Here is a 21,864-nt window from a genome sequence, read left to right as displayed (position 1 = left end):
TATATATATATATATATATACATATTTTTTCACATGTGTTTTAATAGAATAAATCAAATAAATCTATGCATACACAATAAAAGAAAAATTTTTATGCAACAATGAAAAAAGCTTGAGTTCTTAAGCAAATGGAATGAAAAAACTCTGTATACTTGTACAATTATACGTCACTGTCAAGATTTCACAAATACTCGCGTATTCAGAACTTTTTATTTCAGATTATAAAATTTTGCATCAATAAATATTGATTTCGAAAGGTATTTATTCTCTCGTTAATTGTGCAAAAAGTGACAAGAGGTACAGGTGATGAGAACGTCACTGTCTCACATGTTAATGGATATCTCGGCGAGTTATTATACGTCCGTAACACTAATCGTTCGCCAGCTGGACGATTCGCTCGACACACCCTATACACGTGCTCCAAGAATCGCGCTCGCGAATTCCGGCTGTACTCCGCGGAGCCGCCGGAGTTGGTTATTTAACGAAAAACAAATCTCACCGGGCGTGCGAGGTGCACCTCGGCGGTACGTTCGCGCAGTAATTCCGTAAACTATAGGTTATCTCGAGGGTTGTCGTCCGATCGGGTGACTGTTGTTTTGCTTACCGAATCGTTTAATGAGAGGCACCGCTCGTGAAGACCGTTGAATAAAGTAAAACTAATCGCAGAAGAACAGAACAGACAGACATCAGACGAAGCGGCCATTCGATCGCTACAATGCAGCGCGATCGTTGACTGCTTTCAAGTAGCGGTCGCGCAGGTGCGCCAACTTTCGCGCCGCGAAATCCCCGAAATCGGGGATTATGAAGTCACGAATCATCACGCATAATTATTGCGTGAGAGTTCTTATAAATATTAATTATATATACATATAAATATTATTAATAAATATAATATTAATATAATTTACATTATAAAATATAATAAAAATGTTTATAATATTATATATTATTATTTATAAGTATTAATTTTATAATTCAATCTCATATGCTAGATCTGAATATTCGTCACATATATACACCATAAAAATATATAGATATGTATATGATTAAATATAACCTTTCCCTAGCTCTTATTGTGATAATAAAAGAGTCAATTGCATATCTTGAAACACAGTAAAAATTGCAAAAGTAAACAAATTTACTAGATAATGACGAATAAAATTATAAATATATTCATAAAAATCGCTTACTTTTGTAATTTTTAATTTCCATTTTTTTTTCAAAGTATACAATCGATCCAAGAATGCATGCTGCAATACATGGTCTGCGCCATACTGAAAATTAAGACACTAGCACCTCTGAACTTATGGAGCATTACTACATTCTTTTCTCCTGTACTGTCGGTAAAAGCTTTTATGAAAGAGTATATGTAGATCTCTCTTTTTATTCTAACAATTAATAAATATTTATTATGAAAATGAAATCATCTTACATCATTTGTAAAAAATATAGCTAATTGATAATTTAAAATTGCAGAAATTATTAATAATATTAATTTACGTTATATTATGACTTCATTATTTTTTGTATATAATTCAATTAGTATTATAATCAGTGATCACACGACACACACACACATGAACGCACGCACAAAGTTTGTAGAGAGTACAGAGTATTTGCAAGTCATATTAATGCTTCGCGCTCTGATTATAAAATGAAAATCCACAGTTAAATATGTAGTAAGGAAAGAATAAATAAATGTAAAGGAGGCTTTTACGTTTCTTTTATGTTTTATTGTCTCAATTTTCCTCTCTTAGAAGTTATATAAATATTATATTTTATTCCTATCCTCTCTCTCTCTTTTTATACTCGACTTAATTTTCATCAGAGCGCAAATTGAAATGCTCACGCAAATGACTTTTAATATCAACGATATTACTTCATAAAAATCAACAATAGAAGGAAAAATTTCAAATATATATTCAAATACCTCATAATATTTTTAAGAAAATTTTTATATTTTATAAAGATAAAGAATTTTATAAAAATTTTATAATTTATAAATATTTTTGAAAACTACTTTAAACGTACTTCTTCAGAATTTCAGAATTTATCGTGTTTAAAAATTTTTGAAAAAAATATGGTTTTCTCAGCATTTTTGAAAAAATGTTCCTATTTGTAACAAAAAATTTAAATTTTTTTTGAATACAAGAATTCTGAAAAATTCTGAAATTTATCCCAGATAGCAAACAGACATTATTGTTATTTTAATATCAAAATGTTGTCATAAATGTTTATTTTGATGTCAAAATTATTACGAATGACAGTATGCTATAAAAATATTTTAAAAAATTATATAAAAATTTTGAAGAAAAATTTTTGCCAGATAAATTAACTCCAAATTTGATGAATTTATTTTAGATATATGCCGCTTCAAAAAACTGCAGGAGATAATGATGGTAATAATTATTACATAGTCCCTAACAAAAGACAATTCGTTATCTTGTATTTGATTATATTCTGTATGTGACAAACATTATATAATAATTCGTTTCGTTAGCATGTCATACATATATACTCAATATCTACATAGTTGATACTTTTTGTTCGAGATATATGTCACGTGGACATCGGTACTATCTATGATACGTCATAAAGGTTATCGAGATGTCCCTCAAATGATATGTACTCTAAGAATATACCCTTAGTTATGTTATAATCTAAATCTGTATAATCTAAATATATAAGTTACATAAAATAAGAATGTATGAATTTATATTTTTAATAAAATATAATATTATAATATAATATAATATATTTCTTAAATTTATATTTTTAGTAAAATGTAATAATATAATGTAACATTGTTCAAATAAATTTTTTAAGCATATTTCCGGTACAAGATATTGAAATAATTTCCATTTCTAAAAATCTTTTCTAGAGTAAAATTATTAGAGACTCTCTCAATTAGAGGAATTACGTTTTTGAAATAAGCATCCCACATGGTTTATTCCAGTTTGTCATATATCAGATCGTATCTCGAACTTATCATAACTCAGAATGATTAATAATCTTCTGATTACTAATTATGTCACTCGTTAAAAAAAAACCTCTTACGATTCGCAGACGATAATTATACAGAAAATACGCTCGGCGTTGTTTCCGAATGCCGATTCCAGCGCAAGAGCGAAAGGTATGATTACGAGTGGCATTGTTCACGAGCTAGGACAAACTGTATTACAGTATTTGCGCGGTTTAAAACTAGTTATTTTTATTACAGCTTGTTGAGGAGATTCTTGACTTCCGAAAGACAGCTAAACCAACATCGAATTTGCAAGCTACTCTTAATGACTATCTTACACAAGCGAAATCGGATACTCGTGCTTTGCAAACTCATTAATTAATTCTTATTCCTGGATTAATCCTTCCTTCTGTCTATTCTACCTCATATAATTTTTTTTTATTTTTTCTCCTGATCTGTCTGAGACACATGTGATTACAATTGATTCGATGTGACAGTTTACGTAGTATTTACGTAAGAAACGATCTGCCAAGGGTAAGTGTAAACTATAAAAGATGCATTCAGCTGAATAAAAAAACACAGTTTCGCGTTGCACGAATTCCTAACAACGTTAAAATTATGGATAAGTCGAATTTTTGTTTATTGGCCATCCTGGCCGTCCTGGCGGTCGTTGTTACCGAGGAAATGTATTCAGACGAGTTCGATCACATCAATCCCGATGACATCTTACCGAACGACGAGCTTCGAAATCAGTATTACAATTGCTTTATGGACACTGGTCCGTGCGTGACAGAAGATCAAAAATTCTTCAAACGTATGATATCTTATCATTTTGTATAAATTTAATTTTGCAAACGATAGATACGACTTTTATACTCAGTCAGTATTTAAAAAAAATGTATTCAAAGTATTAATATTCTAATAATAATATTATTATATAATGTGGACAAACAAATATATTAATTCTTTTTATTTAATTCTTTATTTTAGTAAAAATTGCATACTGTGCCTAACAGTACTACTTAAATAAGAAAAATCTCAATTTGAATACTTGTACCTGTATATTGGGATATATTTTAACATTATTTAAAGAATATAACAAAATACTATTAAGATTAAGATGTATGATGTTCAATTTTTATTTCAAATAATAACATTTATTTTAATTTTTCCTACTAAAAAATTTGGAATAAATAATATAATTGTATTATAACAAAAGAATGTTTATAGTAGGAAATTACTATTTTTCATTTCGCAAGATTTTCAAAAAAATATATTTCAGGATGTCCGAAAATTCGTGAATAAAATATAACAATAAGAAAGTTTTTAAAAAATTTAAAAATAAAAAAGTTATTTGTAAATTTTTATTTTAAGCAACAGTTTGTGAAAAATAAGAGTGACAATAATAATAATTTACCTCAAAAACTATTGTTTCAAATAGAAATATACACATAATTCTTTTATTTTGAAAACTTTTTCGTGGTATTTTGATTCGTGATCTTCGAAACACCCTGTATGTATACTAGTAAAAATATCTGAGATTTTCTATTTTGTATAGAGCATGCCGCTGAAGCGTTTGCGACGAAATGCCGAAAATGTACAGAAGCCCAAAAGAAGAATGTGGAAAAGATAGTCGTATGGTATACCGAGAACCGCCCTGAGGAGTGGCTTGCCATGGTAGAAAAGCTTTTGCAGGACGCGAAGAAGTTGAAGATTGAGCACGGCGACTAATGTTGCCAAATAAATAAACACATTCTGCATTGTCATGTTTACTTAATTGTGAAATAACAAATAATGATCTCGCGTCCATGTAGTTTTCCAAGATATAGCAGCAATATATACGATACAAAAGCATGTAGACGAGAACGAGATTTAGCAGTATTGCATGTACAATTTTAACTGACAATAAAAGCCGTTTTGTGACGGGTTGAACGTAATGTACCTCTCAGTGGGTGCATCGGCAAAATCTGCGCTTATAAATCATGACGGTATTTATCATTGAGATATCTCTGCGGATTTGAGCTTGTGGAGGAAAAAGCGACAACAACATGACTTTTTGTCACTTCATCCTCATTACCATCGGCATCGGACACGCATGCGTCAGAAATGCATTTCATTGTAGAGCGCACGTTCATAGCAGCGCGGAGGGGTGAGACTTGGTTCAGACTCTCAGCACACCAGCCCAAATCATTTCTATTAGTCGTGAGATAATGCTCAGGGAAGAGACGTTCGTTCTCGATCACCGTCTCTCATATTATTCTAACTGAAGTGTTCCGTTCCCGAATGAGTCATGAATCGTCGGTCCCCAACGAGAAAATCGATACGGGTGGTAGAACGGGGTGGCTACGATTTGCTATAGGGTGACTAGTACGCATCGTGACGTGTACATCATATATTAAATTCGACGATAATTCTTTCCGAAATCGACGAAATAAGTCTTGTAGAAGTGTCACGGTTATCGCTTTACGATAACAATGATTTGTCAATTGATAAAATAACATTTTTTCTGATAATTTTTTTCTGTAGTGATCGGTAATTCGACGCTTCCGTCACGTGAAACATATATTTACGTTAACGTGTATGCATGGGGTGCAAGTTTACCTACGCATTCCATATACGTATGCGTGTCATGGTGTGTAAGTTTACCTACGCATTCCGTATACTTCGAGTATGATGAGCTTATCTTGAAAGAACAACGCCTATTTTTTTTACCGTAACGATTTTGACGCTGCTGCAGTGTCAGTCAGATCAAAGTTCGGCATCAGTGCGTAACGCTCTCCCATTCCGGACAATCGAAACTCTGTTGAGGTATTCCATTATTAACCGATTTAATTTTGATACACACATTGCGTGTAAAAGCAGCGTATAAGCGTGGCATACTTACTATGTGAACGAAAAAAGTATACGTGTAATATAAATCCGCGTTCTGAAGAAAAATCATTTACACGTCATGGATACTAATTTTGCATGGTAAAAAGGATAATGATAGCGTGCTATATTTGTGTTGAATCATGATGACTGGAGGAGATACTTAACACGGGGAAAATAAAAATTTGTGATAAATACGAAAGGCGAATTTACGAGTGATAAAACAGGTATTTGTGCCATAATTTGTTATAAGATATTTTGAGAAAAACTACGATTTAATGATTATTTTAAAACAAAACCTTTCTCCTATCCCTAAGGCTTGATCTGCTAATAAGGGGAGATTCAGGTATGTAACTCGCAGATTTTGGAAAATTTGATATTAAATAAGATTTAAAGTCGTAAAATGTAATAAATAACATTTAAATGCTGATGGGTTGAAATTAGAAAATTTGAAAGTTTCAAATCGCGCGCATGACAAATATCGTAGTAAAACGGCGGGTGATATTCGCAAATTGAAACCGACTATACATATTATTATTAACTTTATTGAATGCACTGTTAACAAAATACATTAGATAGAGTACAGTATTATTTGGGATAACGTATCGGTTACACTACAACAGCTGAGCAGCTAATTTGAAGCTGTACCTGTATATTAGAATAAGTAAATTATCAATATTAATTTCAAAACAATTTATAGTATTACAATTACATAAATGCGCAAATTACTGCAAGAACACTGAAGTAGAAAGAAACGTTATAATATAACATACACTACTCATAGAGAACAGTAAGAAGAAATGTACAGAACAGTTGATCTGACATTAAAATGTTGACGTAATGTATCGAGAGAACGAAATACAGAAAGCCGCGGTAGAGAGCATAAAGCAGATGGTATATCATTATAAAATTTCACTGCAGTGTAGAAGAAGACTCTCCGAAATTTAGATTTGTGATGAGTAGAACATGAAAATTAGTATTGCTAACGAGTATATATAGAATATTTTATTTTTATTGTTTATATAGAATATCTTATTTTCATTGTTACCTTTAATGTTTCTTTTTGCATTTATAATTTATGTTAGGATTGCAAATATTTCATCAAATTAATTTTTGTAAGACCTTTGTCGTAAAAAATAGAAATAAAATAAAAGAAATAGGAATAAAATGCAAAGACAAATTATTTAAAAAGATCAAAATGTACATTAAAATCTTCATAATTCAATATGTACTGTTTAATGAAAACTGTGAATTTTTATGTAATAATTAGGTTCATAATTCTTACAATCAATTTGTTGAAATATTTTTTAATTTTACTACGATCTGTATATATATGTGTGTGTGTGTGTGTATGTGTGTGTGTGCGTGCGTGCGTGCTCGTCATACATTACGCGTGTATTCGTTACGCGTGCGGCCATTTCAAATTTTCAAATTTTATAATTCCAATCCTTAGGTTCACTGGCACTTAAATATTACGTTTTATCAAGGTTGATAAAGACTAATGTTTTTTTTTAAAGAATAAAATCATAGTTTTTTAAACATGTTTTTAATGCTTCAAGTACGCTTTAAACGATATTGTAAAAAAACATTTAAAACATATTAAAAACATCGATTAAGCATGTTTTAAAGTGTCTAAAATATGCTTAAAACATGTTTTTTACCAACTCTGCGTTTTATGTACGACCATCTCTATATATCTTACAATTAATATCAAGTTTTCCCAAATCCGCGAGATACATATCTGAATCTTCCTTTGTAAATAATAGTTTTTATAAAAGTTAATTTCGTTTCAAATTAATTAACATGATTATTTTTTTTGCATTCTCACGCGTTTGCATGTATCCACTCGTATAAATTGAGAAAACCTTGATGCAATGCAATTATATATCGTACATTGTATTAAGTAAAGTGTTTCCGAACGATATGGTCAACGTATGCCAACATCATCAAATACCATTACATATACGTGACATACATAATTATCTATATTGAATGTCATCAATATTTAGCGAAGGTGTGCAAAGTTGACGTATACATTAGCCATACATTAGCCATATCGTCTAGAGGCGCCTTTATAACAATTAACACGTGATCACCTATACTCATATATATTACATAAATTATATTATGTAACGATCCACATCTATCAATCTTTTATAGTTTTGTATTGCGAAACAAGATCATTTAGATGACGAACAATTTTATCTGACGTTTATATCGTGCGAAATTACCGAGAGATTTTCGATTTTTATATATTTTATATTATACTTATATTTTGAATTCAAACCAACAAAGAATATTTTTTCAAATAAATAATATATGTATACATTTCTCTCGTTCTCTATTTGCTAATATGAGATAAATAAGAAACAATTTATAAATTGTGCAATTAAATAATTTAGATGGATGCACACAAAGAGTAAAATTTTCGGTTTATCCTGAGAAATTGGTCTAATGTCAGAATCGGTCTAACTTCAAAATCATTTCGGAAGCGATAAAATACATTTGCGGTTTTGAGAGAAATAAGATAAAATAACCGCTATATACGTATATATATGCATATACATATACTACATATTATAATTCAATGGTTACGTTCAACAGAAGTCAGCGCTTAACTTGCACTAATCGGATTATACTCGTACTTTTATGTTCGTATTCATAGCCAGGTCTTGTATTTAAGACCTTAAATTGATCTTCAGATGCTCTATTTTAATGGCTACAGAGCATCTATAGATAAACTTAAGAAAGCCTTAAATACAAGGCGTGACTATGAATACGAGCATTAGATATTGAGATAAAAATAGTTATATCTTATAGCGAAGAAAACAACAATTGCAGAATAAACATCGGCAGAATATTTATTTTATAAATGTTGGAAACTTTTTTTTACCAAGACAGGAATATATTTTTCTAGATTTAATTGTAAAAAAGTATAATCCTAAAATGCAGAGTCTATACAACAGGAGTCATAGATGATCGTAGAGTCTTAAGTTGTAGAGAATTGACCAATCATAATCGATTATCCTCTTCATATTTGACTGTAATTGCCAATTTCCTACAACTTAAGGCCCCATGACTGTCTACGACTCCTATATACAAACCCCGCATAAAACACATAAGTACGAAATTGACAGATGATAGTGCGAGTAACAAAGTTTATTTATATAATGATTTTGCTTCATTTGTGATCGATTCATTTCATATGCAGAAAAAGCAGAAAAAGCAGAAAAAGCTGCGCCTATTATAGAAAACGCACGAGAAATTTTTGATGCAAATTTCTTGCGAATATTTAAATATTATGTCGCACTATTTGTTCACTTTATTGAATTAATATAAATAATAAATATATTAGAAGTTAAACAAAATCTGTATGTACTCTATTTGATTATCTTCCTGTAAATATCTGTCGAACGCGGCCATTCTTGTTGTTTTTCTTATGCTACATTAAAAATAAATTTTCCCGTTATCATGTCTCTCTGGTTACTAAATAATTATTCAAGTTTGGTTCTGCATGTGTCCAAAATTCGGCTGATGTGATCTTCATTGTTATTGTTGGACTTCTGTTTAATAGGTATACCGCTGTACGAGCAGCTTTCCCCAGAGTGTTTTGCTAATTCTGCCATCCGCCAATAAAGCTCGCGTCTTCTCTATAATTGTCGAATTTAAACGTTCCGTCTTCCTATTTAGTTGTGGGATATAAGGAGTTGTATAATCTAACACGATATCTTTTCCTTTATACCAATCTGTCAGATCTCTACTCATATACTTTCATCCGTTGTCACTTCTTACTTTTGATACTGGAAGTTGCCATTTTTCTTCTACCGTACTTATGAGTTGTCTTTTCAGGCACTTCATATTTCCTTTCCCGAAATATATCACGGCGAAATGCGTACAGTCGTTCAAAAAGATAAGTATATTATTTTTCTTATCCCAAGTATTAGGCTCTATTGGTCCACAAATATCTGTATGAATTATTTCCAAAAATCTTGTTGCTCTTCTTCTTTCTTGTCCAAAAGATGTTTTTCTCCCGGACATATTTCGCAACTTCTGGTTACTTCCTCTATTTCTTCTATTCTCAGATGTAAATCTAGTTCAGGACCTTATAAGCTTCTGGATGTCCTAACTTCTTATGCCAGTTGTTTGCTTCTTCTAACTTATTTGCCAGCAGTGCATTTTCTGTTATAAATTCTCTTTCAAGCTTTACTAACCAGAAACCTTGTTCATTTTTATAGGCAAGAAAACTTTTATTGTCTTTACTTATTTCTGCTCTGTTACCAAGTCTAACATGCCTATTATTTTCCACAATCGCACTTACCGAAAGTAAATTTTTAGTTTTACTTAGTTCTGGAACATTTGACCCGTTTGTCAGTATGCACAATTTTTGGTTTCTACCGTACCTACGCCTTTTGTCTTCATTTTTAAATTCTTCTTTCTTTCCACTGTCTATATTTCTATTTCTTTTCATGTTATTTCTTTAAACATTTTTGTTTAAAGAAATAAAAAAAATAAGCGCAAGTTGGGAAGGGTGGGAGAGTAATACATATATTACTTTGAATAAATATATTGCGAAGAATATTACTACGTCGACTCGCCATCAGAGGTCTATAGATATTCGCAAAAATTCTCGCAAGTGCTTGGATACGCGTATATCTGTATATATAGATTCTCGATCTAATAACTTAAACAGGCGTCTAAGGTAGGCTTCCACTACAATACCTTACTGATGAGTCCAGTAGTGAAAGCTGGGACGAAACGCCATAATTACGTGTTATTCTTCGCAATATATTAGATTATAATTTAAAGATTTTAATGATATTATTGGCTCATTGCCCTTCTTTCTCTATATTATTTGTTTTAAACATATTGAGCCTTATCTCAATGTACATTTTTAAACATTTTCCTGTTTTTGCCATATGTGATGAAGATCCTGAATCAAGTACCCAAATCGAATCAGTAGTCTTCTGATCCTCTGCGTCAGCTAAGAAAGATACTTTTTCTTTATCTTCTATCAGCATTTTTAGTCTTTTTCCTGAAGTAACAGTCCTTCTTTTGATGATTTGTCTTTTTGCATATATTACATTTTGCGAGTACGTGGAAATCACTCCTGTTGAACAAAAGACTCTGACAAATCTAATTGCAAAATTAATAGGTCAGGAAAGTCGAATAAATGCTTCTCTAGAAAAGAAAGAACCGGTGGTATTTCAAGTCACATAAGGAAAGAAACAAGTTTAATAAATACGGAAAGAGTATCTATATTTTTCGAGCAGTGTAGCAAGAATTTTTTATTATTATTATGTCTTCTACAGTGGTGTTCAGAACTTTCAACTTATATGCTAAGTTTTATAAAGTACTTATACATGTGTGGCAATATCTTTTCCTTGCTGATATTTATAATTATAGAGAATTCTTGCAACAGCAGATATTTCTGTTGTTTTGTGTCTCTCTTATGGATCGAACAAATCTTCTCGTATATCTCCTTGGAGGACGTACATGACATGACATGTGAAATAGATTGTCTTTCTATTGTGATTAGAATTTTTTATGCATGAGCGTCCTTTTTTTATCCAGTCAACTTTTTGTGCTTCCGTGCTATTACATCGTAACACATTCTAACCGGACACAATGTCAAGTAGACCCAAAGACTTAAGTGTAATCATTGGGTGTATATCAATTACATACGAGCCAGTTCCTCACAAGCTAATCATAACGCTAAAAAAAAAAATAAAACAAAATTTCCTATGCAGAAGTTGCTGTGATAGGCAGTGGGCAATAGCTACAGTGTGCAAGTGAACCGCTCCCGTAATCATTACCTGAAATTTCCACACTGGAAACATATCGCTGTCTTTCAGCTTCTCAACGTCACTCACGTCATCCTTATGCGAAAATCCATCTCTTCGACAATTCTTCATTTTTTTCACTTCTTTTACTTTTACTTTTATAACAATTTTTTTGCACTTTAATAATTCCTTGAGAGTCTCCGCATAGAAGTGGCTCTGTTATTTTCGGAGCGTGTCTGGGCCCATAAACCTGTTGAATTTAATTAAGAGATGGACACAATTCCAATGGACTGAAGAAATGTATTTAATAATTCTTCAAGTTGTACAATGTAGTTACTATCTTAGTGGCTTAAATATTTTAGAACGAGAGAGCTCGGACGAACGCTATAGTATAGCATATAAAAAGAATATAACTAAGAGACAAAAAAAAGACACCTCCCATGACAACTGCGAAACACAATTAAGCACATCACAAATCAATATAATTTCAATTTTCGCATTCAGATTCATGACATTCCACAGCAACAGCGATTATAATAATCTTAATAAAATATATCTATAAACTATAAAACAACATAGGTCTGTTTTCTGTGGCTGAACTAGTGTGCACTTTTGTAACTTAAAATGAGATGATTATACATGTATAATATGTTTGATATTAGTCGTAAGTGAAAAAGAGAGTCCTTGTGCAGTCTAGTACAGAAATAAAAAACAGACCTTATTCGTAGTATTGCCTGATAAATTATCCTCCAATTTTATCTCAGCATAGCGTAGAGTTCAATGAAAAAATTCATAAAGATGAAAAAGAGATTATTGTGGTGCGGTTTCACTTTCGCCGTCGTGCTCCTCATCCTTATGATTTCGACGGAGAGCAACATAATCCAAAGGATACCGTTTCTCGATGTGATGACAGTCAACGGTATCAGATGCTACGATGAAGTTTCGACAGTAAAAAGCATCCTCGATTTCGATTCAGAAACAGGTATGAAAATTATTATTCATCTTTATATGTATTAAGATTTTGAGAAAGTAAGTTCTTGATAAAAATAACATAAATTTTTGTGTAAAATAATCTTTATAAAAAAATCATTGTTGTAAAAAGAATATTAAATTATAATTTTAAATTAAATATATCAAATTTATATGTTTTACCATGCAATCATCGAAAGTTTATTATACCTGTTTGATTTTGTACAAATTGACAACAGTATGATATTAAATATTAAATTTCCCCTTTATATATATTTAAAAAATATAAAAAAAATTATTTTATCATTTATAGTAACTAATTCCTTCAAAAGAGATAAAAAATTGAATAAAGATCTATTAATTTCTTATTATTTTTCATATTCGGAATTATTTAATAACCATCTTATTATTGTATATTTTGAGGTCTAGTAGCGCCAAGTTTTTTGTACTTTTACTTTTTGAAATAAAGTATGTTATATATGTGTCAAGAAAATATATTCCTTTCATAATTGGCGCAATTTAAAAAGATTTCATTTTATTTTGTGAGGCTAACACACTTGGCGCCTTTTTTTCCTTTTTTTTAAAAAGGTAATTTTGTTGATTTAATTTACTTAAAAGTCTTTTTAAAATCTTATTGTGTGTGATTCGACATATTATTGTATAATAATGTTTTAAGATGAGAACTTTTTCTCAAGATACAAATTTTTATTTATATTGATAACGTTAAAATGGTTTTCGTGTAATTAATTTTAATAGGTACGATATAATCTGGTTTGACGTTTAATTTACATTCTTGATGAGAGTGTGAATATGAATCATTACAAATCTGCGATTAAAAATCGTAATAAAAAAATTATTTACATCTCTTATGCTTTAGATGCCGGCAAGCCAACATCGAGTAAGAACATTTTCTTCCATGAGACTTCTTGTTTCGGCGACGAAGGCCTGACGTTAAATGCCCGACAAGCCTGTGCCATAGAATCGGCGGCAAGGATGAATCCGTCGATGACCGTGTACTTGCTATTCATCAGCAAATCGGAATTCTCGAACAGTACACGCGAGATTGTCAGGCATCTTCTCAATTATTCCAACGTTAAGATTCGTCATATCGATCCGCAGAAATACATGAAGGATACGCCCTTGGATGCGTGGTATGCCAGTGGCATCCTGAAGAAAAGCCACTGGCCGGTCAGTCATATGTCTGATATACTGCGCTATCTGACCTTGTGGAAATATGGCGGTATCTATCTCGATCTGGACGTAGTAGTCACCAGCTCACTGGAGGATCTGACAAATTTTGCCGGCGCCGAAAGCTGGGATGACGTTGCTGCCGGCATCATGGGCTTCGACATGTCGAAGCTGGGTCGACGCGTGGCCGATGCTTGCGTGCGCGATCTTAAAAAGAATTTTCGCGGCGACGTCTGGGGTAACAATGGGCCCGGAGTCATCACGAGGACGTTACAGAAACTCTGCGCGACGACGTATGTGAGTATCGAGATATTGAGAAAAGATCAGATATATTGAGAAAAGATTACAATAATAGCTTATGTAATCATGTCAAGATTCAGAACAGAATAAGGAAATTATATATCGTTATTTACAACCTTATATACATATATAAAAGAATACATGTAGGGAAGAGTGAAGGGTGATCGTCTAAAAAAATTTATTAATATTTTCATCTTAAATTAAGTTTTCCTTAAACTTTTTGCAGAATCATAAAATATAGGATCATAACTTTGAGAAAAATCATTAAAACAATCATGTTTTAAATGTAATACATTTTTATTTATCGATATAAAAAATAATTTTGATTGGTGTAGACTGCCTGTGTTTCAGAAAATAAGAAAATAGATAATTAGATTCAATTTTTTGTTATATAAAAGTTTTAAAGAGGTATTATATTCTACTAAGGCGTTATTTTTGCATTTCTTTAAAATTTTTTATGAAGAACCCATAAAAGTTATTGTTATCAGGTTTTTTTTCTATACATTTATGAATATTTAAATTTTAAACAATATATAGGAATTTTTGTATTAAAAAAATGAAAATAATCGTCAATAGACCGCTTTGAAGTAATCGATGTGAAAAAATTCCATGATAGGACCGATTCTGCTCGACTGAAACAAAAAATTCAAAATGATTTTTAATTAGTATGCCTTTGGCTATAGTAAGTATCAAAATGAAACAAAAGTATCAAAAACTAAAAAAATGACATCACTTTGAAAATTATGTTTCGATTTTTGCAAATTTTTTGTATATCTTTAAAAGTTGTAAAAATAAAAAAAACAATATTTTAACGTAATTATGATAGAGACGATAGCCACATATGTGCGAAAATGTACGCACAAGTTGAGTACACTTGATCAAGTTAATCTTGAAATATATCAGGAAAGCTAAGTCGAAAAATACAATTTCCAGTAAAACGCCTTTAAACTTTTGCCGTTTACACAAAGAAAATTTTACTTATATGTAGTCAGCCAATCCAGAACCATAGAGGGAACCCTAATCTTAATTGTTCGAACATGTGTCCATATTTTAAAAGACCTTTCCCAAAATAACGGTCACCCTAATATTTGTCGAAATATACCTGTGCAGACTATACTATTGTACGTCACGACCTTCCCTCGACGAACACGTTGTAAACCTCTTTCTTCTAGCTACTTCTAGCTCTGCAAGTAACTCTGTAAGTTTTACGAATTGGAATAAATCCTTTTGTATACATATTTTCCATAACATATACTTGTGAAAAATGCAAAAGAATTCGATATTTTTTACCCGTTACAATAATTCGAATAACCTCTTTAAAAAACAGATTACATTAGTAATTATAAATGATTATATACATATATGTATTTATAAAGTATGCCAAGAGCATTATTAAACTAGAAACACAATGAAAAACTCAGGCAATAGAAACAGGGAATAAAGCGATTTCAATCTATCAGAAACCATGTCTACTAAAATGAACGCTTTCTGATATAGATTGAAATCTCTTATTCTCTGCTCCTATTGTTTGTGCTTTTTATTGTGTTGCCAGCTTTACACTGTCATTATTTGTTATATAACATAAATTGACACTGAAAATTTTCGATATATCTTTTCTGTAGTTACATTCATGTATGCGTAATAATAACACATTACTTCAGATAAAGTGCACGAAGTAAAACATCAGATAAAAAATAATATATACTATTCTTTAAAATAATTATTACTCCTAGTAATTAAGATGATTGCTTATAAACGCCGTAACCCCGTTCTACCCTACATTATACATAACATTTTACAACACTTCATAAACGTTTTTATCTTTACAAAACGAAATCGAACAGTCGGACTTGTCAAGAATTATCTTTTGAAAGAATTAAAATTAGGAATTTTAATAATTGTAATTTTTAGAAAAAATGAGACTGAAAATTGTAACACTTGCGCTTAACGCAGAATCAGACGAACGAGTAATGATGCTTCTGTTTTCATACATTTTACACAATTTCCACATTCACACAAAAACAGGAAAATCATTTTTCTTCGAACAAATTGTTCGAAATTGTCGCTTTGATCGTAAGATTATGCGTATATCTCATTGACATCGAAACATCTTTATGAATCGCTGAAGAAGGACCTGTGAATTCCGACGTTCGATATTTTTATACTCTTACATATTTTTTATATTTTTATTTTATGTTTCTTAGAGAGTAATATTGTAAACTAGAAATTTATTAATTAAAAAATCTTATTATCGCTCGATTTAGACCGTTTTTCTTTATACTTTGCATTGCCAAAAAAGTGAAATCTAATTAAGACTGAAAATGGTTTGATAAATATCAATAAATTAGACATTTTCTTTTATTAAAAAGGTTGTGAATAGCTGCAACATAGATGATTTTAAATATTATTTATCAAACAAATTGTTTGAGAATGAGGAAACTGAATATGATCATTCGTTAAGCGCAAATATGATATGATAGCGATGATAAGTAGGTAGAATAAATTTGAATACGCTTCATTTCATGGCATTAAGAATTATAGGTGTACTTAACTCTCTCTCTCTCTTTCTCTTTTGCTTAAACAAGAGAGATGTGTTAACGTGCACATAGTAAATAACAAAGTCTATTCACTGCGAGTAAAAGACTCGTTCAATTTAATTGAATTTGTTGAATTCATCCGGCGGATATAATCCATTACTCTCTTAATATAGAATCAAAGATGTAGATTTAATCTACAATAGGTTAAGTATTATAAAAATTTCTTCTTTGTTCAGATAATTCCCGTCAATTTATACGAGAAATTAATACAAAGAGAATATACATTATTATTAAAATCGTTATAAACGAATAACATAATTAAATTTTTTCTACAACCTTTTATATAGGCATAAAATGAATTCTAAATATCAGAGTCTCTCGAAACTGACGATACTATCTAACGCAAATAGCGAGTCATAAACACAGACATTTAACAGATAACTGATAATAGTGTTATAAATAATAATTTATAGCAGTGCTGTAAACAATAATATATTCTTGACTTAAGGTGCGCAATTTTATATTTGTGTGATTTACTCTAGTTGTACGTGTGCATATTTTATACGTTAATAATAATTATTAATTGTTACTAATTTTAAATAATCGTTATTATTATTTCTTTCTTTTCTTTATCTTGCTCTTTATTATACCTTTACTAGTTACATGTTTTTTATTTTGTAATTATTCAAGTTTCTTTTAGTATCAAAGTTTTTCTTACTATAATAATAAGCAATTGTAAAATTAATGTTAGTCTTACTTTTAAAGAATATAACAATTTTATTTATAATTATATTTACTTTATAAATATAAAATTAAATTAAGAATACTTCTATATATAAACTAAAAAATATTTTTCTATTTCTCATAATTTATTTTTTAGGCACGCGATATGACAGCCAACCGTTGCCACGGCTTCACAGTATATCCGCCGTCGGTTTTCTATCCAATTCATTATAAAAAATGGAAGAAATATTTCGAGATAAAAGACAGCAACATGACTTTGAAGATATTAAACAAAGCGAAAGCGATTCACGTATGGAACAACTTAAGCAAGGCCGAAAAGGTGCGAGTGAATAGCAATGTGCCATATGCCGTTATCGCACGTAATTATTGTCCTCATGTTTTTAATAACTGCGGCAAAATATTTTGAACTTAAGCATAGTTAGGATAAAAAATGAATTGCTTCATCCCGTCATAATATTGAAAACATTCCACATGTGACATTCGTAAAATGAGAATATCTAATCAAGTCTAATGCATTTAATGAGACAAAGGCTGATTTAGAAAAGTATTCTATTCACTCTACTTTTTCTGAGCATATATAAATTTCTGTAAATATATTTTATAATATCAGTCAAATACTAATGTCATTTCAAATGTTACCACGAATTATCGCGGTTATTAAATAATAATATTAATAATAATAATGATAATAATAAATCGCTGCATGATGCAGTTGTAACTTATAATCTCATGTTTACATCGAAGATGAAATTTTAATGTACATACAAGTTAACTATTGAGACGCACTATATTGATTGCTGTAGGTAGTATGAAATAATAGATCCATTTCTTCTGTTATGAAGACAGAAAAATCTATTTTTATATTTAAAGAAGCTCGTAGATCGTATTTTTCCTGCTGGAATAAAAACGAAACAATTTTCACATTTCCGTTATACAATACCTCTTAAAATAAAATATATAACATAAAATTACTTTATACTCAATATATAAATTTTGATCATTAGAATAGTTTATCTAAATAAATTTTTATAATGTTACGTATATGCTTATAACGAACATATATGTATATTTAGGTATATATTTCCGTATATATATATTTACATAATTCAGTTTCACACATAATTAAAATTGATATTTGTTTTATATCAATTATATTACAGATTAGTCTAGTCTACTCAGTGTAATAGTTTTTAAAACAAAATCCGTTTCGTTATCAGAGCATAATGAGTTTAAGTATGCGTAACATTTATATATATTATTATCAAATTAAGAAAAATTGTAAGAAAACTTTTTGCCAGGGATATCTATTGTAATAAAAGAAAGAACTTGATGCACATCAAAACAATAATTATATACACAAATCTGCCAGTACAAACTGTCGAAGATAACCAGTTATTGCTATAACATTATTATATATGTATACAATCAAAAAATTCAGTACACATAGCAATGATAAACTCAATTTTTTAAGAATTTGAGGATCTTAAAAATATTTTATAAATCTATATAAGATTAATTTAAATTCTTAAAAAAAGGATAATTCATCATTAAGCTGAATCTTTTGATCGTATTATATTTGTAGATATAATAAATATTAATATTATGATTATTAACGGCAATTTACTGCGTATATAAACAGGAAGTTCAAGTATACCCAACTATCGCAATTTTGATAAAGTTTATTTTCTTGCAAATTTGCAAGCGATGATGTATCGTAAGATATCTCATTCTAGCTTTTTATTAATAAAATTTCAATATAAATATTACGACAGTTAATACCATGGCTGTGCAACTTTTAGTTTATGACCAACAGTAATGACACGTCATACTACGCATGTATCAAATAATCTATAGGTATTTTTATTCAAACACGGATAAATCTGTAATATATATATTATACATATCTTGCATAAATATATACATATCCGCCTTTTTTTCATTTATCTATCACACGCACTGTAAAAAATAAAATGTTAATTTTAACCCAAAGAGTTAAAGAGTTGAGTGGATTTTCTGAGACATGCAAAAATGTTAATTGAGTTAAAATTAACATTTTATTATTTACAGTGCATCATTTAATTTTGGTAACAATCATATATATTTGTCATACATTTTTTTCTTCATTTAATAAATGTCTAAAACAATAAATTTCTATTCAATAATAATATAAAATAGAACTAAACTATTTTAATTTATTGACTTGCAATTATGATAAGGGGAAAAAACGAGAATACCACTATGAAGCAATATTTTGTAGATTTTCAATTTTATAATAATGTATTTACTGTAACATTGAGAATGATCCGATCGATGTCGAAACGTTTGTTATTTATGTAATTATTTTTATTTTTATGTCTTTAAATTAAACGTCCTTTATTACATAACTGGCTCTTAACCCTTAAATTGTTCTATTTTATTTTATTCTTATAGAGCCTCACTATTATTATTTTTATTTCAATAATAATATTTTTGATGTAAAAACGTAAGGATATTAGTGTATAAACTCGTCAATAAATTTGTTACAAATCTGTTGATTACAACTATAGATTATGTATAATACGTCAAGCAAGTTCAAGTATGTTATAGAAACCAAGAGAAACTTAAAATTGAAAAATGTAATATTTAATTTTTTGTACTGTTTTATGTACATTGTAAAGGCTATAAAATCACATGCAATAGTGTAAAACAATAAATAAACAAATGTTGATAACAATGTATTGATATTTCTATCAATATGCCTTATTTTCAAAAGTGCATGTTCGCAATCGCAAACATTTACACGCGTGTGTATATATATATACATATATTTTTTTAAGGAATTCTATAAACTCCATAAAGAGGTATTTCTGAACACAAAGATTGTAAGTTGTACGAAATTTTATAAATTTTGTATTTTATATATATGACAAGAAAACAATTTGTAATGTCTGAAATGCGACATTTAATTCTCTACATACAAAGTTTTATAACATAAATCCTTTAAAAAAATAAAAAATGTATTTTATGAATGCGATCAAGAGCTGTAAAATTGTCAAGATAGATGAAAATAAACAAATGAATATATTGTACAATTATTAATAAAATACACGTAGAAAATTTGCTCTTTGTATTTCATATCATGATTTTAATCACATTTTCTGTCATTTTTTAATTCTTTGTAAACTTTACACAGTATAATTGTATTAAATTGTAAAGTAACTATAATATGCAAGTAAAACAAATTGACGAATATTTAAAATATTAAAAAAAATCTATTTTATAAAATTATCTTATCATGTGCAAGCAATTTGCCAATTGGCGTACGCACATCTCGTTCACTTGATTTCTGGACAACGATTTGCTTTTGCGAAGATTATTAATACCAATGCTGCATCTATATATCGCGCAATAAACTATAGTTAAGGCTGCGTGTAGTAGACGTGAAGGCCAACGTTTGGTTACGCGATGAAAGCAAAGTTTGTGCAAAAGTTTATTTTCCTCTGTGAAGCTTTATCGAATATAAAATTTTATAGCCATATTTCTTGTTAAGTAAATATGCAACATACTTTTTCTGTATTTACATAATTTATAATATATTTCCTCAAATAGAAATAATCGTATCCATTGATTTTTATGGAAATTATTTTACATACGTCGTTACTTGAAAGATTAATTATTTAACGTGATTCATCGTAATAGGTATATTGGATAATTCTTCACCGCAGAAATAGTTGAACACTTGTGCGACTTTTTTTCAAATATATTCTAGTTTTATGCGCGAGTAATGATTCATCATAGATGTCTAATTTATTTCCCATATTAGAGAAAATAACTTTTAAATCTAATTATTTAATATTATTAAGTAATATTAATTTAAAAAAAAAATTAGTGCTAAAATTCGCAAGTCAATAAAAATTGAAATAAAATCATACCTGAGTCCGTTTCCACATCGTTGGAGAGCGGTAGACGTATCTGCTGGATATTATGAAGACATCAGTAATAATCGAGCAGTTGAAAGTTATTTGTCGTACACTCGTTGTAGATTATGTAACAATTGTATCATAGTACAGTTACTGTAATTGTTTCAATATTCCATGTGTTTTGATAAAAAGACCTTCTTCGACAAAAAATCGACTTCCAACGTGAATAAAATAAAAATATCAGATAGAATTATATGAATTGCATAAACTTCCACAGGTTGGTTGCGAACGAGCACTGGGCAAAAGTCGTCTACAGTTATGAGGAAACAACGCGCATTTTTAATATTCTGTTGTCTGCTCGGATTAATAACTATTGTGTGCATTTTTTGGGAAGACTTATCGGTGGTACTGGTTACTGTCAGCTCAGCCAATCATGTTTCCTGCTATTGGTACGGATCCAGCAATATCATGGAACTCGGAGAAGGAGAGTGGGGTCAGTAAAATTATTACAGGTTTTATTTTTTGTATTTTAAGTGTAGAATGGAAATTTAATTTTATTAAAATAATATAAAGAAAAAAACTTTAAATTATCGATGCGAGATATATATATATATATA

General features: G+C 29.8%; 3 protein-coding genes across 3 annotated transcripts in view; 2 read left to right on the top strand and 1 right to left on the bottom strand.

Moving 5' to 3' along the window:
• Positions 1 to 634, bottom strand: part of bur (GMP synthase burgundy) — a 4,792-nt gene extending 4,158 nt beyond the window's left edge. Inside the window, exon 1 of the mRNA XM_018538300.1 lies at positions 605 to 634. The gene's annotated coding sequence lies outside the window, so the exon portion shown is untranslated. The remainder of the gene's footprint in view (positions 1 to 604) is intronic.
• A 2,939-nt stretch (positions 635 to 3,573) lies between these two features.
• Positions 3,574 to 4,883, top strand: LOC108772806 (ejaculatory bulb-specific protein 3). The gene is made up of 2 exons (XM_018538434.1): positions 3,574 to 3,776; positions 4,521 to 4,883. The coding sequence occupies exons 1-2, from the start codon at positions 3,581 to 3,583 to the stop codon at positions 4,691 to 4,693; spliced, it is 369 nt and encodes a 122-aa protein (XP_018393936.1). The 5' UTR covers positions 3,574 to 3,580; the 3' UTR covers positions 4,694 to 4,883.
• A 685-nt stretch (positions 4,884 to 5,568) lies between these two features.
• The window catches only part of LOC108772952 (uncharacterized), a 22,706-nt gene continuing 6,410 nt past the window's right edge, over positions 5,569 to 21,864 (top strand). Inside the window, exons 1-4 of the mRNA XM_018538629.1 lie at positions 5,569 to 6,057; positions 12,375 to 12,592; positions 13,457 to 14,064; positions 17,485 to 17,740. Of these exons, the coding sequence (XP_018394131.1) occupies positions 12,391 to 12,592; positions 13,457 to 14,064; positions 17,485 to 17,740 (1,066 nt within the window). The 5' untranslated portion in view covers positions 5,569 to 6,057; positions 12,375 to 12,390. The remainder of the gene's footprint in view (positions 6,058 to 12,374; positions 12,593 to 13,456; positions 14,065 to 17,484; positions 17,741 to 21,864) is intronic.

Source organism: Cyphomyrmex costatus, unplaced genomic scaffold, assembly GCF_001594065.2.
Source record: "Cyphomyrmex costatus isolate MS0001 unplaced genomic scaffold, Ccosl1.0 scaffold193, whole genome shotgun sequence".
Taxonomy (NCBI): domain Eukaryota; kingdom Metazoa; phylum Arthropoda; class Insecta; order Hymenoptera; family Formicidae; genus Cyphomyrmex; species Cyphomyrmex costatus.
Note: the sequence above shows the minus strand (reverse complement) of the source record. Positions and strands in the feature narration are given on the sequence as shown.

What these genes read in the sequence shown, in the direction of transcription:
- LOC108772806 (XM_018538434.1), top strand. Translation starts at nt 3,581, where the DNA reads ATGGATAAGTCGAATTTTTGTTTATTGGCCATCCTGGCCGTCCTGGCG. An exon ending in AGATCAAAAATTCTTCAAAC is followed by an intron (nt 3,777 to 4,520) that starts GTATGATATCTT and finishes TATTTTGTATAG; the next exon opens with AGCATGCCGCTGAAGCGTTT.